Below are 23,093 nucleotides of genomic sequence, written 5' to 3' on the forward strand. Positions count from 1 at the left end.
GAACTTGCCTTACAACTTCCACTGGCAGGAGGAGGAGATGTGGGGATAGTACCATTATCAGTCAGTCAGTCATTTATTCACAACACTGCAGTCAAAACTAATGATTGAAAGGAGTCAGAAAAGGGCACACGAACACTTGAATCAACTTGTAAGGTTTTAAAGAAATCAAACTAAAGTGACAGTAAGTGCTAGAGCAGCGGCTAATCTTATTCACAAACCCATAATCAAGATAAAACTGTTAGTGAAGTTTCTCTCTCTTTCACTGCACACAAACACCTTTAGTCAAAGAGAAATTATTAGCATTTTTGTAATATACTAGCTTAGAATCATTACTCTGAAAGTACCAGGAAATCTAAATTCAGTTGCTTACGGGCAGCAACACAAAAGATTTATTAGCCAGTTTCAACACTCACCTTCTGGAATAGAAAATCCATTCATAGTATCAGACTAGATAGAAAGCAACTGATCATTGTGATAGATATGGAGAAGAAATTAATCTGCTAGCAAATTGATCCAAAATCTCATCCACCAATATCCATAAACTGTCAGGGTAAATGCACATGCACAAATTCAAACTAGTTTTCAAATACTCTCAGCATTTTCACAAACGGCTTCTTGCAGCAGCACAGACTTGGTTAACAGGACATTACAGATTCGTTCCATTCCTAAATAGCTTTAGTTTCAGGACCTAGGTTATATACTTTCATCCTACTCTATAGGAAACTGTTGCAATTAAATAGCAGTTAAGAACAAAATAATCATAGGGATGGACTGGACCACAGGAGGCAATCTAGGTCATGCCCCTGTGATGAGCAGGATTAAGTACCCCTAAAATGATTCCTGCCAAGTGTTTGTCTAACCTGTTCTTTAAAACTTCCAATGACAGAGACCACCCTGGAAGCCTATTCCAGAGGTTAACTCCCTTATCACTGGAAAGTTGTTTCGAATATCTAACCTAAATCTCCCTTGCTTCAGATTAAGCCCATTACTTCTTGTCCCACCTCCCGTGGACATGGAAAACAATTGATCACCGTCCTCTTTATAAGCAGCCCATAACATATTTGAAGACTTAACGGTTCCCCTTCAGTTGTCTTTTCTCAAGACTAAACATACCCAATTTTTTTTATTGTTTTTTACCTTGTCCTCACAAGTCAGGTTTCCGAAACCTTTTATTATTTTTATTTCTCTCCTCTGGACTCTCTCCACTTTGTTTAGATCTTTCTTAAAGTGTGGTACCCAGAACGGAATGCAGTACTCCAGCTCAGGCCTCAGACTAGTGCTGAGTAGAGCAGCACAATTACCTGCTGTGTCTTATATACGACACTCCTGTTAATACATCCACAATGATATTAGACTTTTTTGCAACTGCATCACGTTGTTGACTCGTATTCAATTTGTGATCCACTATAACCACCAAATCCTTTTCAGCAACAGTGCTGCCTAGCCATTTATTTCCCATTTTGTATTTGAGAATTTGATTTTTCCTTTCTTTGCATTTATCTTTATTGAATTTCATCCTGTTGATTTCAGACCACTTCTCCAATTTGTCATGGCCATTTTAAATTCTAATCCTTTCTGCCAAAATATTTGCTACCCCTCCCACCTTGGTGTAATCCACAAATTGTATAAGCACACTCTTCACGCCATTATCCAAGTGATTGATGAAAATTTTGACTAATACCAGACCCAAGACAGATCCCTGTGGGACCCCACTAGATACATCCTCCCATTGATAATTACTGTACTCTGAATACGGTCTTTCAACCAGTTATGTACCCATCTTATAACAATTTCATCTAGATCACATTTCCCTAGTTTGATTATGAGACTTATGTGGCAATGTGTCAAAATCAAGATATAACATGTCTACTGACTAGGCCAGTAACCTAGTCAAAGAGGGAAATTACTGTTCAAGAACAAGTCATGCCAAACAAACCTAGAGATAAGTGAATAACAATTTCATCCGTTAGTTCATGTATCAGGTAGAGATGGACCTGAACAAACCCTCTTTTGTCCAAACACTTCCAGTCTCCCTAATGGGATGAACCAAACCCCAGAGCTGGGCCCATCTCCAATACCCGAGAATCTAACCGCAACCTATATTATGCCATTATATGCATGTACTAAAAGCTGATGGTTTGTTTAATCCAAATAAATTGTAGTTTTCAATTTAATTAGTATTAACCAGGTTTGACTGCATCGAAAAGCAAATCAGAGACATTTAACTAATGAACAGGATTTCCCTGCCCCTTGCCCAAGAGATGGACAGTCTAAGGACTTAACCACTCCAGGACAACAAGTGTCACAAACTTTAAACCAACTCCAGAGGGCTTAAGCCCCTCAATAGATTTCTTTAAAAGACTTGGTTTTCTCACCAATCTGCTATTCCGACTACAGCTGCAGCCTTCACTGACAGAATGACACCATATTCCCCCCTCCCCCCACACACACTTCTTGTGTTCTCCCCTTTATTGTCTGCTCAGTTTATTTTCACCTTAACACCTGTAGAAGTAAGGGCTCTAAAAGCAAAGCAAAGGCACCATGCTGTGCTGTATTTACTATTTTTTTTTTTTTTTAGTTTTGCACAGGAGAAATCAATACTTGCATTGTCTGTGATCTTCACTGCCAAAGAGGACACTGCAGAGGAGACAATTAGCCGACAATTTTGTCAACCTACTTTATAATGATGAAGGATTTTAGCAACATGGTTTTTCTAACGATGGACTAGAAATGGGCATTTTGCTCATGACCTGCCCCAGTTTAACAATCATGTTTTCCCATTAGCACTCTATCCCATTCCCTTCTGACTCACACGGGCTCTCCTCAGTTCCAGCCATCAGAAGCTCATCTCCCCACTCCACCTGTCAGAAAGATGAGCCATGTCCTTCAAGGAGGAGGAAACAGGGAAAAGCTACTCTTTAGACTTCTTTTCCCACTATAGGCAGAGCATTCTGGACAATGCCACAAAAGACTTTTTCTAGTAGATGGGACCATTTCTGAAAACATTGTGCACCGTCCCACACCATGTTAACAGATTTATCCACAAATAAGCAGCCTGAAGCCGGAAGTGTTTTCCCGCCAGAGAGCGTGGCAGGGAAAAGTCACAGATGTTCAATGAGATCCAAGGCTAGGCAAACTCTGTCCTTACAGGCTAGTCTGAGATGCATTTAAAAATGAACAGCCATTGGCGAAAAGCAGCTCACATTTTTAAGACACTAGATCCTTGCTTGAAAAAATTGCATATCACCAGTTCCATTCCACATGGCAACCAAATGAGTCATCCCAGGGCAGAATACACTAACAAAGCCAGGCAGTCACCCCAAACCTGCTTCTCTCTTTTAAATACACCAACTGGTTTATAGGTTGTCTTGACCAGACACTGAAGAAAAGGTGCCAAAACCTATGGCTATTTCCATTTAAACACATTCAGCTGTTCATTGGGCAGAGATTTGTGATTAAGGTCCTGTGGACACCAATTTAACTTTCTAGAGATATCTGCAAGTAGAACTGCTCCTTTCCTAGTTCACAGTTTCTTAAAGCCAACATGAACACTGGATCAACTGAACCCAACGATTACATTTATGACACATTTCTGTAAGGCAGTGGTTCTCAACCAGGGGTCTGGGGCTCCCTGGGGGGCTGCGAGCAGGTTTCAGGGGGTCCGCCAAGCAGGACCAGCATTAGACTCGCTGGGGCCCAGGGCAGAAAGCCAAAGCCCCACTGTGTGGGGCTGAAGCCCAGGGCCCCAAGCCTCGCCATCTGGGGCTGAAGCAGAAGCCTGAGCAGCTTAGCCTCATGGTGCCGCAGGCAATTGCCCCGCTTGCTACCCCCTATGCTGGCCCTGGCTTTTATATGCATAAAACCAGTTGTTGGGGGGGCCTCAGAAAGAAAAAAGTTGAGAACCCCTGTTATAAGGGAATTGTGACCAGCAGTTTTTAAGGCTGCTCCTTAGCTTGCCCAATGAACCCTAGGGAAGTTGACTTTAAGATTCAGAAAACCTAACAGCACTGTCTCCCAATAGTCTGTTAACTACCGCAATGTTCATTTGCTGCTCTGCACAAACAGCTCTTATTAGCTACTGTAGTTTCGTTTGCTCACAAAGATTCCCACAGAAAACTCACTTTAATATGGCTTTAATAATACATGCAACAGATTAATCTAGAATTGTTGGTTTTTAAAAAAGCACTTCCTTGTGTCACTCAAACCAAATGCATTTGATCATTAAAACTTGCATGATTTTTCAATCTTCAAAATGAGATTCTGCCTCAGCTGAAAGCTGATTTCATCAGAGTCAATTATGCTCCATGGCCCAGATCTGACCTGAGCTGTTAAACTGTTTTGAAACTGCAATTTTATTTTGCTTATCTTTCTGAACAATTCAAAATAGCAGCAATCTTGTTAGAACTGTCAGGACCCAGGAACTATCGGGTAAACTGGCTGTTTTGCAGGAAACTTCTTGTAGGGAAAAAAAAAAAAGTCAAACATTAATTTGTTTTTCCTCCTCAAGTACACTTCAGTAAATGGTTTTTTCCTGTCCCTCGTTTCCCAAGAGGTATCATCCATCAAAATGCTGATGGGATTAATCTTTTGACCTAATCTAGTATGTGATATGTAGTCAGACTAGCATTATCCGTATAGATTAAATTTGGGTTCCTCAAAATTATCAAAGAAAACCTCTTGAACAACATGGAATTTTAGCAGCCACAATCTCAGCAGCCTAGCTGCGTAGGCAAGGAGATTAGGGAGACAAGGTGGGTGAGGTAATATCTTTTATTGGACAGAAGTTGGTCCAATAAAAGATATTACCTCACCCATCTTGTTTCTCTAATATCCTGGGACTAACACAGCTACAACTCTGCACAGGCAATGAGACACAGTCGTGACTCCCAGCAGGCACATCCACAAAACACTGTTGTCAGCAAAGTCCACCCCCAGCTTTTTTTTCCTCCTTCTTTAAAAAGAAAATAAAATGTTTGCACAAGATGCATTTCTCTGTAGAAATCTTGTGTGTGTCCATTCTTCTCTGCCTGGCACCCACATTGCAACCACATTTAGCAGTAAATTAAAGGGCTGAGGCCTGCCTTATGCAATACATGTAAAGTTGGTTCTACTTTCCTTTTTTACTTTGGATTTCTCAATCCTCTAACAAGTAGTTATCAAACCCATTTGTCCAAAAAGTAAAGTGCTCATTTAAGCACTTAAAAACCACCTAGAACATATTTCAGGCCCAGGCTAAATTTTTTATCCTTAAAAGGCCTCTCTGCTCTGCAACCTAACCATGGGCCCAGCCCTGAATCAGTACGTGTGTGAAGGCTCTTTGCATCTTCAAGGAGTGCTGAGTATCTTGCATGATTAGACCCAGAAAAAAAACTGGTACTGAAGCACAAGTCTAGCAAGATACAGCCACAGTTTCCTTAGCAAAGAGAGCCAACTTGTGTCTATAAATAAACCAGTATACAGACTGAGGCCAATATGTCAGTTCATAAATAACTCAGCCTCATTTCCCATAAAATACTTGATTCCTAGTTAAAAATTTAAGTGTTTAACTATATATAACACCATCACCCTAATCTTATATGGTGCTTCAGTAAAACTCAAGGTATTTCATAAAGGAGGTGAATAGCAGTATCCCCATTTTACAGGAAACTGGGGCACAGAGAGGAGATGTGACTTGCTCAAGGTGACGCAGTAGGTCAGTGGTGGAGCTGGCAATAGAATCCAGGTATCCTGAATCCCAATTCGGTGCTCGATCCACTAGGCCACATTGCTTCCCTATCCACAGTATAAACTGTGTGTGCAATGTGGGGGAGCTAACATTTTCTTTGATTCATTTTCCTTACCTTTTTTCTTTTCCTTTTTTAAATAAAGAAAATGAGAAAAATGCTTGTGTGTATTAATTTTTTTCATTTAGACCCACTTAGATCTTGACAGTCACCTCTCATTTAGGTGAATGGTGTTCACAGAAGAGAGTTTTCTGCAGGGCAGAGTTTACAGGGCAGCACTGCATCAGTTTGCATGGCAAAGGCTGTATCTTTGCAACGGAAACAAACATTTTTATTTTAAACGAAAGCCTGAGATTTGCAAAAAATGGCAGTATGCAGTAAAAATCACAGGAGATCCCCAAATTACCGCTGAAAAGAGTACTATGCACCAAATGTTTGTGAAGAGATTTCACTTCTCCCAACAGCTGAAATACACACAGAATGCCAAAGAAAACCAGAGCACAATCCATCAAAATCTCCCTCTGGACCTCCAGTCTCTGGATGCCCTGAAAAGCTACAGGGGCTGCTGACTACAGCAGGCAAAATTACCATTATCAGGGGAAGGTCAACCAGCAGTGGATGACATAAAACCTCCAAAAGACCTAAATTAATGTGAACTAGTGGTGAACTGTAAAGCTGACAGTGAAAAGCGGATTGCGAGGAAAGTGTAGAAGGGAAGAGGAGAGCTCTTGTAAATAACCTCCTATGACTCCTGCTCTACACAACACCCTATGCTTGTGTCTATTGTAGAGAAAGTGCAAAATTGTGTTTTGAGAGTGGATCCCATGTTTTGCCCCTGGATGGAGGCACTTTCACCCAACCCTAGGCTTAATCTGCCCCCATCATCTCCCGTGGCCATTTAATCACTAGAAACCTACATAAAAACAGCCATAGTGGGTCAGACCAAAGGTCCATCTAGCCCCGAATCCTGTCTTCCAGCAGTGACCAATGCCAGGTGCCCCAGTGGGAATGAACAGAACAGGTAATCATCAAGTGATCAATCCCATGTTGCCCATTCCCAGCCAGCTTCTGGCAAACATACCTAGTGGCTGGGAATGAGCAACAGGGAATGGATTACCTGCTCTGTTCATTCCATTTGGGACACCTGGCATTGGCCACTGTCGGAAAACAGGATACTGGGCTAGATAGACCTTTGGTCTGACCCAGTATGGCCGTTTCTTATGTAGGTTTCTATTGATTAAACTGGCCACAAGCGATAATGGGGGCAGATTAAGCCTAAGGTTGGGTGAAAGTGCCTCCATCCAGGGAAAAAACATGGGTTCCAGTCACAAAACGAGTAGTCGAGTATTGTACACGAGAAGAGAAGCAGCACACTGACATGCATCTATTATTTCAACTGAGTACAAAATAAAGGTATAAACACTGTATCTTGCTCATTTTGCAAGTCCCTTTAAAAATCCCCACCACCTGCTTTCCTTATTTTCAAGAGCACATACCCAGATTAACGCATTACCTTTTGCTGCTTCGGACCGCTTGGGCAAATCAAGTGTATCAAAGTTCCTGTCCAGATCTCCATTTTTCTTTCCTGTACATAAAATAGGACAATAAATGAGAAAGGGTTTCAGTGAATGGATAGAACAGTTACTGTACTGTGCATCTACAGTATGAAAGGTGGTAACAGGACCAGAATATAAAAATAAACAAACTCTCCTTTATTTGTATATATTCAGCCTTCAATCCGCACATGTAGCCATTGTGTCTGTATGAGCAATTTAGGTACAAAACTGCACACCTCCTGGCTTGATTTACAAAGGTTTTGATTATCTGCAGTTCCCTTCAATTCAGTGAGTCTTGTGGGTAGCTCAACTCCTCTGAAATTCTGGCCCTTTAGCTTCATTGTCAAGTTATTTTCCTCACTCATAAATCCAGTGTATTGTGCCCTTATAAACAATGTAGACAAAAATTCTTCCCTCATGTCTTCCAGCTGCATGAGGCTTTTTGTCTGTTTTTTTAGTAGAAGATACATCTGGATTACTAGATTCACTGTGAACAGCTATACATTGGAACAAGGATGAGGTGCAGAGAGAAACAGAATGGGCCCACCTTTTAGTGCTATTTGCTTAAATAGTTCTGCAGGAAGGCCTGGATTTAATATATCGCAAACAGGGTGGCAAATAACCTTAAACTGCCCTTCAATCAACACAATGTAATTTTGGCTGCTTATTAAAAACCAAGGGAGATGATTTTGTGCTTTAAATACTTGGCTAAGGGACATGGACAGATTCATACCATCACCTTAACTTTAATTTAAAGGAAGTTTAATTTAGCAGAAGGTAGCACGCTGGATGTTTTGACAAAACCCATGTAAAAATGGGCTTGCTGGTGCATGCATGAATTCAGGCTTTGAATTCACGGCTCTGAAAATAGAACATAAGAATGGTCATACTGGGTCAGACCAATGGTCCATGTAGCCCAGTATCCTGTCTTCCAACTGTGGCCAGTGACAAGTGCTTCAGAGGAAATAAACAGAACAGGGAAATTATCAATTATCCCCCATCATCCAGTCCCAGCATCTGGCAATCAGAAGCTCAGGACACCCAGAATATGGCTAATAGCCATTGATGGAAGTTACCAGATTCTTTTTTGAACCCAGCTACAGTTTTGGCCTTCACAACATCCCGTGGCAACAAGTTCCACAGGCTGATTGTGCACTGTGTGAAGAAGTACTTCCTTTTGTTTATTTTAAACCTGCTGTCTATTAATTTCATTGAGTGATCCCTCGTTCTCGTTATTTTTCCCTTCACATAAAACATTTCCTTATTCAATTTTCTCCACACCATTCATGATTTTATAGATCTCTATCACATTCCCCCATAGTCATCTCTTTCCAAGCTGAATAATCCCAGTCTTTTTAATCTCTCCTCATATGGAAGCTGTTTCATCCCCTAATCATTTTTGTTGCCCTTCTCTGTACTTTTTCCAATTCTAATGCATCTTTTTTGAGAGGGGATGATCAGAACTGCCCACAGTAGTCAAGGTGAGGATATGCCAAGGGATTTATATACAGTAGAACCTCAGAGTTACGAACTGACTGGTCAACCACACACCTCATTTGGAACCAGAAGTATGCAAGCAGGCAACAGACAGAGCAAGCAAATACAGTGCAGTACTGTGTAAAACAAACTCTCTTTATTTTATTTTTTAGCAAAGTTTAAAAAAAGATTTGACAAGGTAAGGAAACAGTTTCTGTGCTTGTGTCATTTAAATTAAGATAGTTAAAAGCAGCATTTTTCTTCTGCATAGTGAAGTTTCAAAGCTGTATTAAGTCAATGTTCAGTTGTAAACTTTTGAAAGAACAAACCATAACATTTTGGTCAGTTACAAACCACCTCCATTCCTGAGGTGTTCGTAACTCAGAGGTTCCACTGTAAGGTATTATAATATTTGTCTTATTATCTATCCCTTTCATAATGGTTCCTAACATTGCTAGCTTTTTTGACTGCCACTGCACATTGAGCGGATGTTTTCAGAGAACTATCCACAATGACTCCAAGATCTCTTTCTTGAGTGGTAACAGCTAATTTAGACCCTATCATTCTGTATGTATAGTTGCAATTATGTTTTCCACTGTGCATTGCTTTGCATTTATCAGCATTGAATTTCATCTGCCATTTTGTTGCCCAATCATCCAGTTTTGTTGGATCTCTCTATAACTCTTCACAGTTTACTTTGGGCTTAACTATCTTGAGTACTTCTGTATCATCTGCAGATTTTGCCACCTGACTGTTTACCCCTTTTTCCAGACGATTTATGAATATGTTGAACAGCACCGGTCCCAGTATAGATCCCTGGCAGACACAGCTATTTCCTCTCTCCATTCTGAAAACTGACCATCTATTCCTTTATCAGAGGGGTAATCATGTTAGTCTGAATCTGTAAAAAGCAACAGAGAGTCCTGTGGCACCTTTAAGACTAACAGAAGTATTGGGAGCATAAGCTTTCGTGGGTAAGAACCTCACTTCTTCAGATTCAAGTGAAGAAGTGAGGTTCTTACCCACGAAAGCTTATGCTCCCAATACTTCTGTTAGTCTTAAAGGTGCCACAGGACCCTCTGTTGCATCTATTCCTTTGTTTCCTGTCTTTTAACCAGTTACTGATCCATGAGAAGACCTTCCTTCTTATCCCATGACTGCTTACTTTGCTTAAGAGCCTTCAGTGAGGGACCTTGTCAAAGGCTTTCAGAAAGTCCAAGTACACTATATCTACTGGATCAGCCTTGTCCACGTTTGTTGACTCCTCAAAAGAATTTTAATAGATTGGAGAGGCATGATTTTCCTTTACAAAAGCCGTGTTGACTCTTCCCCAACACATTGCATTCTTCTGTGTGTCTGATAATTCTGTTCTTTACTATAGTTTCAACCATTTTACCTGGTACAGATGTTGGGGTTACTTCTGGCCTATAATAGCCAGGGTCACATCTGGAGCCTTTTTTTTAAATTGGCATCACATTAGCTATCCTCTAATCATGTGGTACAGAAACGGATATACGCAATTGGTTACGAACCACTGTTAAGTTCTGCAGTTTCATATTTGAGTTCCTTCAGAACTCTTGGCTGAATACCATCTGGTTCTGGTGATTTAGTACTGTTTAGTTTATCAATTTGTTCCAAAAATAGCAAGGTGAGGAAGGATGGTTTAATTTTCACCATTTTTCCCCTACTAAGAGGGAGGGAGGGAGGAAACAGTCTGCTCTGGGGCAACCACACCTTGATATTGTGTTGACTTCAGGGTTCCTTACTATCAGAAAAGCATTGACAGATTGGAGAGAGACTTTAAAGGAAGAGCAAAAGGCTGGAGGACTTATGAGGAAATATTACAATATTTACAGTTTAGCTCTGGTTAACAACTAAGTGTGGGGGCAATCACATAATTACTTTTCACAAGGCATAATAATCAAGACAGGAAAGGAATTATTTAGGATGGTACAAAGCAGTTTAACTAGGAGCAATGGGATGAAGTTCGGAACACCACAATTTAAGCAAGCTAGCAGTGCATCTACTGGACTGCAGAATCATCTCTCACATGAAGAGTTGGAAGCTGCATCACTTGAGACATTTAAAAATATACAGGACAAAGCACTTGAAAATATAATGTAGTGAGCAATCCGGCTGTGTTGTAGGACTTGGTCATGAGATGTGCAAGACCTAGGAATCTGAAATGCAAGAAGCATCACTAGCTTGTCAGTTTATTTTGGAGCCAAAAATATTAACAGCTCCCAAACCATTTAGGGCCTGTTTCACCTTCCACTGGAGTCAGTAGGAGCCCTTCAATTTACTTCAATGTAACTGGATCAGTCCCTTAAAAAACATTTACCAACATGACAATTGCCGACCAAATTCAACTCAACAGACTACGGTTTGCCCCTACACCACTGCATATGGCTACCCCTTTTGTTCTGTATCAGACACCGGAAACATGCATCTAAAGCTTTGTTGGTTTGAAAAGTATGTTTTCTTAGTTGTACCAGACCATAAAGTCCCATTTTCTTATCTGCCAAAAGTTCATACCACCACATTTTGTTCCACTCCTTTTGAAAAATATCTTTGCTAAAATGAGGGATGGGAATTAGTGATAGCCTTAAACCCTCACTCCAATTCTTGGGCCATGCAAAAACTCAGTCATATGTTGCTTGGGGAGCTAGCGACACACAGAGGAAGACAAAATGTCAGGCATTATGATAGGATGTTACTTTTTATGGTGACAGTTGAGCCTGGCTGTTCAGCTGAAAACCCTGTTCTGGTTGTCACTGTTCAGAGCTAAGAAAAATCCCACGACAAAGGGAAAGAGGGACAGTGAAGGGAGGGTGGCTTAAAATTAGTGTTGGGAAAAGAAAAGCTCTAAATGAAGACAGAGGAAATAGCCTCCATTTCATCTAAAGAATTTAGTTTGGGTAATAATTTTACTGCAGGCCATTAAGTTTGGTGTCCCTAGCACTGGCAAGTTTCAAACTCAGGGCAGTTTTACTCTGAAAATAAGCTTGTTAAAAGTGGCACCTTACTGAACAGATCTGATCTGTTCAAAGCCCTATTTACTTTAAAATACAGTTTGGTTTTGTTATTCCTGTTAGCCCTGCCGAGTTAGTGCGGTAAGAAAATGAGCTCGATTCCTCTCCTTGTGCATCATCAATTGAATTGTTAATTAAATTCAAACAAGATACTCTTGTGCATAATCTCTGAAGACCCAGTTTACACAGGTAACACAGAACCTATTTTAGGCTGCAGAGTGCAACTGCCTATTTATTAAGCAGTATTTCACACAGCAAAAAGCATTCTACCTGTCCTCTGTAATCCTCATTGACTGCCATTCAATTTCTGGGCAAGGTATAGGTGCTGGCTTTCACCTACGAAGCCCTCAGTGGTTTGCCTCATGGCCACATGAGAAACAGCTTCTCTTCTCATGTAATAGGACAGCAGTTGTAATCAGCTGGCAGTTTAAAGGGAAAGCATTATTTTCTCAGTGAGGAGAGTCCTCAGTGAGTACTTTTCCCTGCTGGTCCACCGAGTACCAGGGTTGGGAAACTGCAGATCATGTTGCAAGGCATCTAAAGTTTCCAGGGTTTTTCCTGTGGGGAGGAGCGGATTAGGAAGGAGAAGTCTGTGATGTAGGGGAGGAACCAAGAGAAGTTTGCATGAGGATGGGAAGCTTCATACAATTATGACCTTTTTGAACCATTGAGTTGTATTGGTTTAAATTGGTTTTGGCAGCACCCACATGAGAGGACGGGCACTTGTAAAAATGGATTAAATTTACCAATTTTAAAATCCATTCATAATTTTATCATAATTACAAAATTGGATGACATGAATCTCTTCCCCAACTGATGTCTCACACAACTTACAATGTAAGATCGGCCCTGTCCTACAAAAGTTCAGCCCTAAGCCCCTGACAAATTCAGCCAGACCGTCACGGAGTACAGTGATGCTTAATGATTCTACTGGCAGATGACACAAAAAAGTTTTAAAGTGCAAAGTTTGTGCTTATAGATTTGTTTCCCTTTCGACCCCTGACACGCAGAAGATATTGTCAGATCTGAAGCCCAGCTCAGAACCTCACCAAAAGACAGGCAGCTTTCAATACAGCTGCTGAGAGGCCTGTTTTCTGGGGCCAGGCTATAGTAGCTGGCACAGTGTTTTGGTGTGGGAAAGCAGCCTGGCAGGAACGTTGCTTGTGTAATACATGATTTACAATCATATAAACCGTGAAATTAAAGCATCTTCCTTCACATAAGGACTTATCAAAAACATTACTCTGGCTCATGTATTGTCATCCTTACTGGGTCAAATGCTTTCTAAAAAGTGGGTGAGGACTTCAGGATGCGACCCTGTGTTATTTACGACTAATATTTCAGTGTTCTTCCCACAACAGTTCTATGCTTCCCTGAAAAAGCCCAAAGGATAGCCCATGTCCCCCTTCCATTTTACACCACACTTCCCTCAAGGACAAAATCCCCAGCCAGCATCTTTCTGGGCGAGAAGAACTGAAAGGGAAAGAGCCCCATAAGGGCCAGTTAATAACATGCTGCTAATTCATCAGCTAGAAAAATGCCCAGTTAAGTGACATGAGGCATTTGCTCCTCCCAGGGGCTGAGTTCCAACTTAGCAACACTCCTGTTCCAGGGCCTGATTAGTGGGAAGCTAGAAAGCGGGGTCTCCCTAATGACTCTGCAGACCACCACTGGCTTTTCACCCTAGCCCTCTTCAGTCCATTACGCCAGCAGCAACTATCACTCATCATCACCCGAAACCTATCCCATTCCAGCAGCCACCATCAAATCAATGGCAACAAACAGAACAGCACTTTTCATCTTCAAGCCACTGTATGAACTAACGAATCCTCAAAACTACCAGGTGAGGGAGGTAAGCATTAGCCTCATTCTGCAGAGGGGGCTCAGGTAGGTTAAGTGATTTGCCTAGGATGACAAATGGAGTTAGTAAAGAGCTGGGATTAGAACAGGGATTTCTGGCGCCCACTCACACATTCAGACCACTAGACTATGTCTCTCACTAGCCTTGGTGAGAAAAATTTGGCCATATGCATTTACCTGATCCCTTAGCACATGAATATAGGGCCAAATTCCCAAGTGCAATTCCATGCACTTAGTGGGCTTACACTTTGGATGAATATGGCCCTGTATTCTTTACTGAGTGTGGCCCCTTCCAAATAGGACCAACAAGACTGGAAATAGCCCCTTCATCAGATGGGCAGTTTGCGTGCACCTAAGAGATCTCCAAGAGACAGCAGCAGAAATGAGCATCACGGAAACACAGAGCTAACCCCTGTATTGCAGGTATTGGGTCAGTGAGGTCACTGTGCCACCTCTAATCCTTGCATGTAAAAGGAGAAAGGAAGGAGATTATGGCAATGTTGGAAAGAGTGTAGTGGAAAGACTCACCTTGATTGAACCACTCCTCTAATTACCAGAAAAGCAGTAAAGGAAAAACAAAAGTTTATAGGAAGGAAGAAGATACAAAGGAACAATCACAAAGAGGCAGAATTTCACAGCACAGAATCAAACCTGAAATTTACTGGGCTGCACTAACTCTCACTAATAAAAACACTTTCCCCTTCCCTCTTGTTCCTGCTGAAAAAGTGTTTTTTCCCCCTGAAGATTCTTTTTCTTTTTAGTTATTTCCAAAAATGCTGAAGGTAGTGGAGGAGAGGAGGCAGACTAGCCCTTTGCAGAGGTGTTTGAAATGCTATGATCAATGACCATGAAATAAAGTAACAAAACATCACAAGATTAAAAAAAAAAAAAAAAGGACAAAAGAAATGATCTATTTTCAAGTGCTAGACTGAGAAGTGTAAGAAATTTTTAGTCTAGATTTTCATAGAAATTTACAAGTAAGAGAAGGGTTATTTTATTTATGTTTTTAAAAGCAGACTTACTAATAGATTTTTTTAAAATACTAAGCCTGCCTGTTCCTCTCAACCCTTCTGATCTGCACATCACCAGCTGGGAGCTCTGCATTGCTACTAGTCAATTCCATCCTAGAAAACAGCATGAATTTTTACAGCTGAGAGCTGCATGGGAAAAGGACTGAAACATGCTTGGGAAAAATAATTGGGATTTTCTGCTAAATATTGTGAGCCAAAATTGAGAGGCAATCAAGTATCTGCATCTCTCACTCAAGTCAACTGCAGTTTGTCTTCAATGTCCCTCACGATTTTGACGCCCATTTTCCCTAAAATACAATCCTAAAATTTTTGGCTGATAAATTCAGAAACCATATACAGACAGAGTACATATATAGCACTGGGTCCTATGGGAAGTGGACAGATATCTGACATACAAGAGCAGAGCAGTCATTTAGAAGTCCTCAGGCTCTTCACTCATCAAGATGAAAATCATTAGATCTCAGCAATCATGCTTTCTCTCTCTCTCTCTTCCCCTCCCCCCGCCCCCCCACAGGGAATATATTTCACACATCAGATGTATTTTTCACATGCTTCCACCCCAATGGCATTGCTTTCAAGTGGCAGGATAATATGGACCCACAAATGGAAAGAGCAGATGGCTCAAGTGAGCATAAGTTAATTGTTTGTAAAGAAAATCATATTACCTTTTCTCATATACACTGTATAAGTCCTGGCCAAGCAAGTGATGTTTTCTGCCTCCTCAAAGAGTTTTTCCAATTGCTAAAGACCTTTTTTTTTTTTATTTAAAATTATATTAGGTCAAGCTGAAGACAGACTGTGGTTACTGTGATACATACTACAATAACTACTGTGGTACACTGAACTAGAACAACTTGACACCAGATATTTAAGTTCAGTATATGTGGGGGGGACTAAATTTTTAAACCTAGGACTATAGGTTAGGGCCCTCAAATTTGTGCACTCAAATTAGAGCAATTCCATACCTGGCCAATTATCAGCATTAAAAAAAAACCCAAACAGTATTTGGCTACCTATAGTAATCTGAGTATACACAAACAAAGAACTGTGTGCCCAACTTGGAAACTTTAAGAAAGAATTGTCTGGAAGTTGAATTTCCTAAACTAATGAGGAACTATAGAAGTTGAGTGTCAGTATTTGAAAGGAAGATAAAAAGGAGGTTTACTGAGACTTTATTAATCCCCTCTTGAGATGCAACATATTTGTGACACTCGTGCCCAACAGGGAGAGAACAGATCTAAAGTGATTGACAATTAAAAGCTACTAGAATCATATTTGCAATTTAAATGAATGTAAGAGTGATGGTGTTGTGCTTTTTTAAAAAAATGTGATAGATTAAAAAATATGAAACAGGCAGAGACAGGACAACCATGCATGGAAATTAGCGTGTACTTGGCTTGTTTCCAGATAAATCAGCAAATGCTGTGGAGCAAGATGGATGGAACTAATGTGAAACTTTCAGGGGATTTGATGCATGAGGCGACACTGGCACATGATGAGACTCTGAACACATCAGCCTTCGCCAGCAGTGGACGTGAAGGGGCTGGTCATAGTTCAGTGCACATAACCACTATTGTTAAATGGATGTTACATATACGTATCAATGAGAGAATAGTTCCTAAAATAGTTAGTAATAATGAACAGGGAAGATCAACATGTGCCCCAATCCTGCAAACATAGAATCACAGAGTTAGAAAACATGCAACTGTATAACTCTACTCATGTGAGTAGTCCCACTGGTGCCAATGAATTTACTTATGTTAGTAAATTACACAAGCTTGCTTGCAGGAGCAGGGGTATACACAGCAATGTGACTCCAAGAATCACTCTTATTTAGGAGACCACTATGACACAAACCTTTAGCTTTCTTCCCTCCAAAGCAGCCAGCGTCATCTTTCTTCTTCTTCTGAGAGCCTCCTGTGCTGGTAGGCTGATTTGCATCCAGCTCTTGGTACTTGTCAGCTCCTGGGACCTCTTTGTGGACGTGATATGAAAGGTTTCGCATAATGCACACACAGTTCTCCACAGACTGTTAGAAGAGATTTAAATTGGGGGGGAAAAAAACGAACACACCCTCATATTTGCAAACTTTTACATGGGGGGGAAGAAAATAAAAATTCTTCCTCAGGGAAGAATGAAGTTTTCAAAGTGGATTTGATCAAATAAGCCTTAATTTAAGGTTCTATTAAACCAATGTTTTAAATTTAATTCCCTTCATAAATAGCACCTATGCAAGACGCAGGTTCTCTGATCAAAGACACCACCAGATCTTGTTTAAAGAATATAGATTTACTAGAAGTTCAAATTGACTATAAAAGATGTACTGGGCAGTTACTATATCATCAAACATTTTCCTTTTCCGATACACCCTTCCCCCTACATCAAGAGACCCATTTAACTGAACTTCCTCTGGCCCAAACTTCAGGCTTGCATTGAAATCAATAGGAGTACAGGCAGACCTTGTAGTAATAGTTAATCTTTAACAGTTCTCTGTAGGTTGCAAAGGAAAACATCAGGTGGTTGCAAAATCAACTTACAAAATGGTCTGTGATTAAGTGACAAAGCTTTCGAGTGCAGTTTGCTTCTGCAGGTCTCATACAGACAGACTCATTAGTTTGAAAAAAATATAAAGCTAAGACATTTTATATAGCCAACAAAGCATTAAGAATAATAAAGTTCTACCACATTCCCTGATTTCTCAAGTACATGAAGGTTTTTGGCCTTCTGCCTCATAAGTTGTTTACATGTCATGGGATGTGGTAAAACCATATGGGCCAAGTTGTACCCTTAGAGAGCAATCAACACTTGCTGACTTCAGTGGGAGCAACATGAGAACAGAATTTGGCCTCGGAACAATATGTACAATATCGTCTCAACAAGACTAAGTTCTCTTGGGCAGGGACTGTCTCCTTAGCTATATTTTATACAGAGCCCATCATAATGGGGCCCCAATTCTGACTTAGGGCATGAACATAAAATAACTGCAGAGTAATTCTAATAATAAAATGCCATTGCATTTACTGTAACATTATCTTTCCACTTGCTTCCCCCCCCCCCCAATATTCCTTACTCATATCAGATAAGCTAACAATGGTATCATTCTGATGACCCAATTTATGAAACTAGATTATCCTTCCAGAATGTCCTTAGACAAATGCAGGCCTATTTTGCACAAGCAAACAAAACTCAGCTTCTAGTGAAGTCAGAGCTCGACCCCTTAACTAATGCAAACACTTATCCAAATTGTAGTACATGAGATCACCTTGTTATCTGTATCCTTCTTGCCGACTGCAGACTGTAGAGCATGAAGGAGAGCGTCCACTAAGCCATCACACTCTCTTAGTCTTCTCCGAGCTTCTGCGCCATCTGAACTTACATTCCTGACAAAGAACAAATGCCAAAGAAACATTTAGCACCGTAACCTTTACAATAAAGGTCAAATCTACGCTGCTTTGTTCTACATTTTTGAAGAACCCAACACATGTGGATCAACCCTGGGAGATTTCTGGTAATGAAAAGGGGATCTGCTGGAGAAAGTCTTACAAACCACTTCTTTGCCTAGAGTCTGAAAAGCATGGACCACAAACCTGCAAATTATTAACTCTGAATGAAAACTGGATTAGATGGTTATAGGAAGTTTGATCAGCTCATTCTTCTGGGCTTCCATTGCAGCTCAAACCTCATGTGTCACAGCTACATTGACAATACTTATCCCAGTTATTACACAGAATAAGCCCAACCCTGTAATCCCTTCTCAACTAAATTCATCTGAAGTAAGAGCACTACCTTTCAGGGCCTACAAGCCGGAAGTGTGCGTGGGTGAATGCTTCTACTTCTCTAGAGCGACAAGGTGGGTGAGGTAAAGTTTTTTTACGGACCAAGTTCTGTTAGTGAAATAGACAAGCATTTGAGTTACACAGAGCTCTTCCTCAGGTCTGGGAAAGGTACCTAAACACAAGGTCGACCAGAGATTTTAGCATAAGTAGTTAGCACATATTCTAAGGGACCATTCAAGGTGAATTGGCCCATTAAAACCCCTTAGTCATAGAACAAAACGGGGTGTTAGTGGGTTACAGATTGTTGTAATAAGCCATAAATCCAGTGTCTTTATTAAGACCATGATTTTTAGTGTCCAGCAATAATGTGAATTTAAGCTCCCAGGCTCATCGTTTGAAAGTGTTGTGCAGATTTCCTTGGAGGATAAGGACTGATAGGTCAGATATAGAGTGATCACTTTTTTCCACAAAGTGTTCACTCACAGGTAATAGGGTGTTTTTGTCTCATCATTTTCCTGTGAGAGTTCATTCAAGAGTGCAGCATTTAGTGCACTGGCTAAGGTACAGCACATGTTGTGATAGGCATATGTAGGACCCATGAATCTTGAAAGGTGTATTGTGCGGGGTGTTGATCATTGTAGCAGTGGAGATATGTTTGCTGGTTTTGCATCTCTTGGTCTGGTACCACTTTGACTTGGTGTGTCCTGGTCTGTGGGGAACATGCTTCTGGTAATGAGCTTGGAGACGTTGGGGGGGGGGGGGTTGTTTGTCTACTTCTATATGTAGTTCTTTATGTTGGCTCAAATTTTACTCCATTCCTGTGGAATTATGCAGCAGAACGTCTCATACAGCAGGGTATCCAACTGGTCTTTGTGTCAAGTTTTTAGGCAGGGCGAACTTCGCACAACCTCGCTCGTATCTCACTCTTCACTATCAGTCACTAATTTGCACCAGTCACAAGATGGCGAAACAGCTTCGTGGCCAACATCAATGATTTTGCTTCAAAGCTGTCTCTTCCACTGACAAATCTCCAGCAATAAATATCTTCCAAATCCACCACAGCCTGAAAGTGTTAAGAACATAACTGGTACTGTTCTGCTGCCTCGGGCCTGCCCCGACCTCCACAAACCATTTTTAAGGTTTAGGTTTAAGAACAGATGCAAAGCACTTGCCATTGTTAAGATGGCCAGCAACCCTGGACTCTTCAGAGGGGAAAGTTGCATTATGGAAGGGAGCAGATGCCTCTGAGAAAAAAGTTGCAACTTTTGCCTAGCTGTGATGCAAAGTCAAGGGTAAGTAATGTTTCTGTCATGAGCAAAAGGAAAAAAAAGCAAAACGACATACTGTTTGTTTCCTTTATAGGCCCATCTGCCAGAATCTGAGAAGCAGAAAGAGGACAAGGGAGGACCTTCTGATGGAGATGCATAGGGACTTTGGCAAAAGATCAGACCTCCTCTCTGAGCTACAGAGGAAGGCGCTAGAGCAGGAATGGCAATTCCAGACTGCAGCTGAGAGGATGCTAGAGAGGGAAGAGGTGGCGGCTGAACACATTGCTCAGGAGAGAGCAGGACCACCAGTAGCAAAGTGAGGAGCACCAGCAGCAAATGGACATGTTCAAACACATGCTGGGTATTATGGCCAGCAGGTGCGTGAACAGCCAGGTCCTGGCCCCAGCCCAGGTTCAGGCCCAGCCTCAGTCTGCTGCCATCACCTCCCTGACATGCTCCCATGAGCTGCAACCATGCTACCAGATCATTCACTCAGTGCTTGTGATCATAGTCCAGAACCATAGGCCTGTACAGGGACATTGCACAGATGCGGTTGCCCCATCTCAAAAAAAAAAAAAAAAAAAAAAAAAACGGGAATTGGAAAAGGTTCAGAAAAGGGCAACAAAAATGCTGAGGGATATGGAACAGCTTCCATATGAGGAGAGGTTAATAAGACTGGAACTTTTCAGCTTGGAAAAGAGACGACTAAGGGGGGATATGATAGAGGTCTATGAAATCATGACTGGTGTGGAGAAAGTAAATAAGGAAGTGTTATTTCCTCCTTCCCAGAACACAAGAACTAGGGGTCACCAAATGAAATTAATAGGCAGCAGGCTTAAAACAAACAAAAGGAAGTATTTCTTCACACAACACAACACACAGTCAACCTGAGGAACTCCTTGCCAGAGGATGTTGTAAAGGTATGGACTATAACAGGGTGCAAAAAAGAAATAGGTAAGTTCATGGAGGATAGGTCCATCAATGGCTATTAGCCAGATTGGGCAGGGATGGTGTCCCTAGCCTCTGTTTGCCAGAAGCTGGGAATGGGTGACAGGGCATGGATCACTCGATGGTTACCTGTTCTGTTCATTCCTTCTGGGGCATCTGGCATTGCCCACTGTCAGAAGACAGGATACTGGGCTAGATGGACCTTTGGTCTGACCCACTATGGTCGTTCTTATGTTCTGAACATCTGCATTATGCGTGTCCACTCCCCCATCATGTCTGCAAGCAGCTTGCATGCTTGCCTCAGGAAAGCATGTCACCACCTTCTCAGGGTGACAAGCCACTGCTGAACGGCTGCTTCACTGCATCTCGTACCCAATATGGTGCTTGTGTGTCCAAAACGACTGTTGTAGGAAGATCAGCATTTTGCAAAGCTCACTGTTTAGAATCAGATTCATGGCTTCCCGCTGGAGTGCAGACAAACACCACCAATGGAAACGGTGCGCTGTAATAAATTGCTGGGCAAACACTATAATCTGTTTGCCCACAGCTGACAAACATTCTCCTGAACTACACTACAGGTTGGAAGGAGCAGCTTGGAATAGTGCAAAGAACCAAGGGATATGCCCCCAGAAAGCAAGTGTCTCCAATCGAGTCAATATTGTGACAAGTGTACAGGGAGTGTACAGCATAGCTCAAGTCACCTTTTGTAGTGTGGCCACTCTTATTTGAGCTAGGCTAGCTGAAATGCAGCTCCTCAAATATACTAGCTTGAACTAACAATGCAGTGAAGACAATTCCTTGGACTGTAAGCTCCTTGAGACAGGGACTCTCTCTTTTCTGGATCTCATACACTGAAAGAATTAATTGCTGGTGCCTGCCAATTTCATATTACAATTTTCCAAACATTGAAAGAGAATTTAGCTTCCCTACTTCCACTGAAATTAAAGGGAATGAAATGGCAAAATGCTTCTGCACCATGCGTGAGTACATTCTTTAGAAACCTCTCTCCATGTGATTGTCACCAAAGATGGACATTTACTAATATCAATAGAAACATAGCCAATGTGTCAGCTTCAGGGTCTTTGAATTTCACAATCCCATATTAAAAATGTTCTCTCTCTCAAAAGTCCAAGTTATGGAATCGCTGCCCTTTTCCATTTGGACTACGCAGCCAATTTTTCTTCAAGTATAAGTACTGCCAATATTGTTCAATATAATTAACAAATTAATCATTTTCCACATCTTTATGGGCACGTTGAGATGTTAATTAGACAAGTAGAAGGAAACATTTGCTCAGAGACCTTTCAAAATATGAATACACATTTAATTGTAAGTTGCATGTTATAGCATATTAACTCTCTATAATTAGAATGTAAGTAAAATGTAGTGATAAATAAATCCTATTCTTAAACCATAACATACATCTCATACTCATACTGCTGATAAGGAGTGGGAGAAGTGAATACCAAGGATGAGTTTCCATTGGATGCATGGATAATGGAATTCTGTATGATATTTTTTCTCCTCTTGTATCAATCCAATAGCATAAAGAGCCCAACTGTGAATTCTAACTTTGTGAAACTAAAATTAGGATTCAAGTTCTCTATGGTACCTTACAGCAGTTATAAGAAAGAGGATGATAGATGCTCCGCCTTCAAGTATATTAAAATGGAATACTATTTGTTAAGCTGAAGGGTGGCAGATATACAATGAGAATGGAGCACCTGGAGTTGCATGTCCTATTTCCTATTCCCCTATTATATATTTTAATTCTTTTTATTTCTAAACTTAAGGAAAAGAGACAATGTAATGAAGAAATGATCAGATTACTCCACACTGAATTTTTTCCCTCCCCCATCTTCTCGTCACCCATTCAGAAGAGAATTTTAAATGGCTCATTTATGATACTATAATGTTCATTTCATGTATTTTGTGGATTTAGCTCTCAGCAATGTTAGGGATTTTGTATTTCCCTTTTCTTTTTATTTATACATTTTAGGATTAACATGAATGTAGACATGCATAGACATATATTTTGCAAATACATCAATAAAGAAAAACTCAACTTGTCAATATTAGAAGTCCTTTGTGTATCTTGGATTAATGAATTAAAGTAATGAAATTTAAGCCACAATTGCATTAAAAGTGATATATGAGGATTTACAACAGTACATTAGCATATAACAAACTAAAATAAAAAGAAAGGGAAGGTGGGTAAGGTAAATGTCTTTTACTGGACCAACTTCTGTTGGTGAAAGAGAAACTTCTGAGCTATACAGAGCATTTCTTCAGAGTGAAACTGGAATGTTTGTCTCTCATCCCAACAGAAGTTGGTCCAATAAAAGATATTACCTAACCCCGCCTTGTCTCTCTAATATCCTGGGATAAACAGAAAATAAAAAGTATCAGAGCAGTAGCCGTGT

The 23,093-nt window shown here is 40.8% G+C and overlaps 1 protein-coding gene across 23 annotated transcripts in view; it reads right to left on the bottom strand.

The window, feature by feature from the left end:
* The window catches only part of ARVCF (ARVCF delta catenin family member), a 437,864-nt gene that overhangs the window by 46,177 nt on the left and 368,594 nt on the right, over positions 1-23,093 (bottom strand). For all 23 annotated transcript variants that reach the window (XM_065568005.1, XM_065568006.1, XM_065568000.1 and 20 more), the window contains 3 exons: positions 17,941-18,058; positions 16,536-16,707; positions 7,237-7,308 (listed from right to left, as the gene is read on the bottom strand). In XM_065568005.1, coding sequence (XP_065424077.1) covers positions 7,237-7,308; positions 16,536-16,707; positions 17,941-18,058 — 362 coding nt within the window. The remainder of the gene's footprint in view (positions 1-7,236; positions 7,309-16,535; positions 16,708-17,940; positions 18,059-23,093) is intronic.

Source organism: Chrysemys picta, chromosome 15 (assembly GCF_011386835.1).
Source record: "Chrysemys picta bellii isolate R12L10 chromosome 15, ASM1138683v2, whole genome shotgun sequence".
Classification (NCBI taxonomy): Eukaryota; Metazoa; Chordata; order Testudines; family Emydidae; genus Chrysemys; species Chrysemys picta.